Here is a 5,968-nt window from a genome sequence, read left to right as displayed (position 1 = left end):
ATATTCGGATTGCAACCAAATAGGAATATTCGGCCGAATAAACCAAATATTATTATACTGGTTCTGAGCATGGCAAAAGTCTAGCTATTTACTAAGAATGGTACCATATGCCAAAATGAAAAAAAAAATAATAACAAGTATTTATATTTATTTATTTATAAATTATGGGTTCTATTATTAAGAATAAAAAATATGTTTTGATCAATATTTTGTATTGAAATAACTAAGTAGAATATATTTTATCATTTTATGCGCAAAACGAAAGAGGAGAACAACAAGAGACGGCAAAAGAATAAATTTGGTCAATTTTCTCAGTAGGCCCGTTTTTCCTTGGGCGGTGTAATAAACGTTGACAAAACTATTGGCCGGTGTAATAAACATTGACAAAAATATTATATTCTTTTCACATAAACAGTATCCCCCTGTAGCATCTTGGGAGGTGTTATAAACATTGACAATAATATTATATTCTTTTCGCATGTACATTTGACTTCACATGTACATTGGCCGTCAAAAGTACATTGATGTCAAAAGGAAATTTTAGTTTAATTCTCTGCCATATGTGTAGTATTCAAGCTATAGTGCCTGGAGTATTATAAATATATAGTACTTGTGCATTTGATACCAAGCATTATAACCTTTATCCACTCCCAAAAGACTAAGACACCAAATTAAACCCTACAATCATAAATTGAGCGCCAAAGATACAAATTAAATGATGATCAACACCTTAGTAAATGCCCTCTTGAATCCTTCTCCACACTCATTTTCCGGTGCTATCCTTATTTTTACCTTGTTATTTGTCCTCCAAAAACACCGTACAAAGAAAGATGAAATTTCAAAACAAAACCAACTCCCTCCTGGACCAACTGCTTGGCCGCTTGTCGGTTGTCTCCCGGCAATGCTCCAACAGAAACCTGTTTTTCGATGGATCCACCTTCTCATGAAAGATATGAACACAGATATTTTATGTGTTCGTATTGGCAAAGTTCACGTCGTATCAATAACCTGTCCTAAATTAGCGCAAGAAGTACTAAGAAAGAAAGATGCAATATTTGCCTCAAGGCCAACATCTGTTGCCACAAACTTGCTACGTGGAGGTACCGCTTTATCCCCTTTTGGTGATCAATGGAAGAAAATGAGGAGGATTCTGACTTCAGAAGTTGTATGTCCAGCGATGCACCATTCGTTGTATGATAAAAGAGCTGATGAGGCAAACCACCTTGTGCAATATGTGTACAATCTATGTCAAAGTTCAAAAGACATCGACATGAGAGTTGTTACACGGCATTATTGTGGGAATGTGACTCGTAGGCTAATGTTCAACAAAAGGTACTTCAGTCAAGTGATGCCTGATGGAGGTCCTGGCGCTGATGAAATGGAGCACATAAATGCTATCTTTGATTTACTCGGATACATCTTTGCCTTTTGTATATCTGATTACTTTCCGAGTTTGATAGGTTTAGACTTGGATGGTCATGAAAAGATTCTAAAAGACGCACGGAATACGTTCGACAAATTACACGACCCTATTATCAAAGAAAGAATCAAACTTTGGAGGCAAGCCAGCAATGATAGTGAAAGAGAGACTCAAGACTGGCTAGATGTTTTAGTTTCACTTAAAGATGTAGACGGACAGTTCTTGCTTACTGCAGATGAGATCAAATCACAATCTATTGTAAGGAAACATTACACACTTTAATTACAGTGATTTGTGTTACTTCAACTATATGTATTTAACTTTTCTAAAAAAAATATCCCCCAGAATTTTCAACTATAACAAGTTCTTCTGATCAATACAAGGAAAATAATTCAACCTGTTTGCGTCTTATAAAAAAGTCTCGCATATATGTACCAAGACTCTCACATATAATAACTGCATTAGATTTGTCCCTTTATATTTTCAATGTAGCTAACTAAAATTGACAACTAATGGACCTTTTGGACAGGAACTCTTCCTTGCTAGTATCGATAATCCTTCGCATGCGGTAGAATGTATTCTTGCAGAGATGATGAACAACCCCAATGTTCTTCAAGAAGCCATAAATGAAATTGATAGTGTGGTTGGAAAGGAAAGACTTGTTGACGAATGCGACATCCCTCGACTTAATTACCTCAAAGCCTGCGTTAGAGAATCTGCACGTCTTCACCCGGTTGTGCCGTTTATTCCTCCACATCAAGCCATGGAGGACACCACAATTGCAGGTTACTTCATCCCCAAGGGAAGTCATGTGCTTATAAGCCGACTTGGGTTAGGCCGAAACCCTAAAACTTGGGAAGAACCTCTGAAGTTTAAGCCCGAGAGGCACTTGACTGACAAGTGTTCAGAAGTGTTACTTACTGATCCAGAATTGCGCTTTATAGTGTTCGGTAGTGGACGGCGCGGTTGTTTGGGCGTCACTCTAGGCACAACTATGACAGTAATGTTACTTGCGAGACTTCTTCAGGGGTTTACTTGGAGTAAACCATCTGGTGTTTCTTCAATTAGTCTCATTGAATCACATGAAGGAACTGCCCTTGCTAAACCTTTAGTTTTGCATGCTCAGCCACGTTTCAGCAATTTATTTATCAACTAAGCCGACTAATCGGTCATGGTGACATAAAAGTTCAGTTCATTATGTTAGGGTTTGAGTTAATAATTGTGGCAAACTTGTTTCAATTGGGTCTTTTAATCATTGACATCTTACTGGTTTAGTCGATAGAGTCAGTTTGGATTGGTGATATTATCTAGGCCAATTGTATAAATAACAGTGTCATGTTTATGTTTTATGAATAATATGTAATTTTTGTCTCATAATAAATTATCAATTGTTATGTGTTATAAATAAATGATCGTATAAAAAATCAAGATTAGAATTATCGCAACGGAAATTAACTTGATATTGAAGGTTCGTTTTATGTCTAGTTCTTTAAAGTCCTCTCGTAGTTCTTAGATCATTCAAACTCAAATTAAGAAAGTTCTAGGGTTAGAATATGTTTTACAATGCCATTGGAGGCCCTAGAAGGATTTTTTTTATTTTTTCAATGATTGTATCTTTCTTCTCTTCCTTTGTTGTAATCATGCCTATGAGAGGCTATGTTACTGATTTCTAGGGCTTCACAACAAATTTTGTTACTCATCAAGTTTTGATATATGCTGGTCTTGACCTTTAAAAATATTCCCACGTGCTTCTAAAATTTGTAATCTGTTATTAAGATATCTGACATATATAAGAAATTAGAAATTTTGAATTAGGTGGAATATTCGACGACGCGTTGTAACATACAGTAATTTTAATTATATATCTAAAATTTATGTTGGAGTTATGTATAATATTGCAAAATTATAAGGTTACTGTAAAATATTTTAACTTTGAAAAAAAAAAAATTAATGATGTGGCACCAGTGCCATGCGGCTTAGGTAGGTGTTGCCTCCTTTCATTTTGACCACCGATTAAAACTTCTTTTTATATGGAGTCATTTATCTCTCTTAATTGGCTTAGGTCAAATAAAGTAGTGGAAAAAAAAATGAAAACCGCAAATGAAAGAGAAGAAAAAAAGAAGAAAAAAATGAAAAGAAAAGTTTTGATAAATATAATGATCTTTGATTTGAAGTTCAATTGGAATTCCGATTACACTGCGTTGATTCTGAACAGTCATTGTAGTTTGATTTGGATTTTTGGATTGTTCACTATTAGATAACTGGACTTCTCTATAATCTGTGTTTTCGATTTGTTTGGTTAAATTGAATTTTGAATTGGATAATTGAATTGGGTTTTGGATTATGATGCATATTTAACGGATAGTGGGTCTGTGGTTCGAATTTGATTTGTGAAATGATATAATTGTGTGTTCTGAGAATTTAAGAAATGATATGATTTTGTGAAATGAAATGATATGGATATTGTGTGACTTGTTTTATTAATGATCTAGAGTTCTAGACTCAGGTGCTATCGCCAGTTAAATATGCATTCATAATTTGATATGAATTTGTGGATTAATCCAGTCTGTTTGAATGGTTATTTAATTAAGCTAATTATAGAGAACTGTGTCGTTAAATAAGCGTTTATTGAGCTTTAATTTGTAGTTGACTCCATGTTGTTTATGTTTGTTAATTTTGTTGCGACGTAGGTTGACGAGACGATTGATAGATATGAGAGTACCTCTCTTGTCACAACTCCCGGTCCGATGGCAGAGTCGTGACATGCGTCAAATGTAACTTCATATATATATATATATATAGGGTCTGTCTAAATTGCTGCTGGCAGCATTTCAACAGAGGTGCTGCCGGGGCTATATTTAGCCGTGTGATGTCCAAACAACAAATCCAAACTGTTAGATGTTTAATCTATATTATAACCTACTTGGAAACCAAATTTTACATTTTTTGGAATTTTTTTACTATATATTAAGCTGGTTTGAAAACCGCTGATTTCAGTAAATTTCTGAAGCATTGAAATCAGCGGTTTTCAAACCAGCTTAATATATAGTAAAAAAATTCCAAAAAATGTAAAATTTGGTCTCCAAGTAGATTATAATATATATTAAACATCTAACGGTTTAGATTTGTCGTTTGAACAACAAAAAATAGAAAAAACAGTGGCAGCACCGCCGGCAGAAATGCTGCCGGCAGCAAATTAGCCACAGCCTATATATATATAGAGAATGGCTAAGCTCAAATCGTTTGTTCCTGGGCTCAGGAACAAACGATTGGGTTCTCCAATTTCTGAAGTTCAAATGGCCGATCCAAACCGTTAGATGTTTAATCTATATTAAAATGTGCTTGGAGACAAAATTTCATATTTTTTGGAATTTTTTTACTATTTATTAAGAGGGTTTGAAAGTTGCTGTTTTTATTAAAATTCTGCACCATAAAAAAACAGCGACTTTCAAACCCTCTTAATAAATAGTAAAAAAATTCCAAAAAATATAAAATTTTGTCTCCAAGCACATTTTAATATAGATTAAACATCTAACGGTTTGGATCGGCCGTTTGAACTTCGGAAATTGGAGAACCCAATCGTTTGTTCCTGAGCCCAGGAACAAACGATTTGAGCTTAGCCACTCTGTATATATATATATATATATATATATATATATATATATAGAGTAAGGCTTGGGTGCCTATGGATAGCATAGAGGGCTACGGTGCTACGGCTCAATATTCGAGTTTTCAAAATTCTAATGGTCGATCCGAACCGTTCATCTTGTTCTCCATATTAATATGTATTTGGAGACCAAATTTTACATTTTTTGAAAAGTTTTTACTATTTTTTTAGCTAGGTAGAAAATCACTTGATCTAAAAAATTCTGCACCATTCAGATATTTGATTTTCTACCTATCTAAAAAAATAGTAAAAAATTTTCAAAAAATATAAAATTTGATCTCCAAACACATATTAATATGGAGAACAAGATGAACGGTTCGGATCGACCGTTAGAATTTTGAAAACTCAAATATTGAGCCGTAGCACCGTAGCCCTCTATGCTATCCATAGCACCCAAGCCTTACTCTATATATCAAGCTTCTAAATAGCTAGCTATAGCGGTTTTGGACCCAGAAAGCTAAGCTACGGGCTAAAACTGCGCTAATCAAGCTACGACCGCTATAGCGGTAATAGCGGTCCGCTATAGCGCGTAGCGCGTAGCGGCAATAGCGGTCCGCTATGCTACATGGGTTATGGTTTTGCAATTTTTTTTTTCTGAAAACATGATTTTGCAATTTTAATGGGCCTTAATATCTAGATTGTTTTTTTTTTTTACTTTATTAAGCTATATCAATACAATGGAACATGTGCGGGCTATACCGCTATATCAATTAAATTTTGTATCATTCATTAATATATGGTAGTGGTATATTTTGAATATAAAATATATCGATAGTTTTTGAATTAGGGATATTTTGAATGACAATTTGAACTTTATATTGGTTTAATATGAATAATATTAGAACTTCTTAATTAATTTGATATTTTTTTTCTTGATGAGA

The 5,968-nt window shown here is 34.1% G+C and overlaps 1 protein-coding gene across 1 annotated transcript; it reads left to right on the top strand.

Annotated features, from left to right (window-relative positions):
• The first annotated feature begins 638 nt into the window (after positions 1–638).
• Positions 639–2,728, top strand: LOC144545734 (tyrosine N-monooxygenase-like). The gene is made up of 2 exons (XM_078294282.1): positions 639–1,678; positions 1,950–2,728. The coding sequence occupies exons 1-2, from the start codon at positions 716–718 to the stop codon at positions 2,574–2,576; spliced, it is 1,590 nt and encodes a 529-aa protein (XP_078150408.1). The 5' UTR covers positions 639–715; the 3' UTR covers positions 2,577–2,728.
• Positions 2,729–5,968: the final 3,240 nt, after the last annotated feature.

Source organism: Carex rostrata, chromosome 28 (genome assembly GCF_964058835.1).
Source record: "Carex rostrata chromosome 28, lpCarRost1.2, whole genome shotgun sequence".
Taxonomy (NCBI): Eukaryota; Viridiplantae; Streptophyta; class Magnoliopsida; order Poales; family Cyperaceae; genus Carex; species Carex rostrata.
Note: the sequence above shows the minus strand (reverse complement) of the source record. Positions and strands in the feature narration are given on the sequence as shown.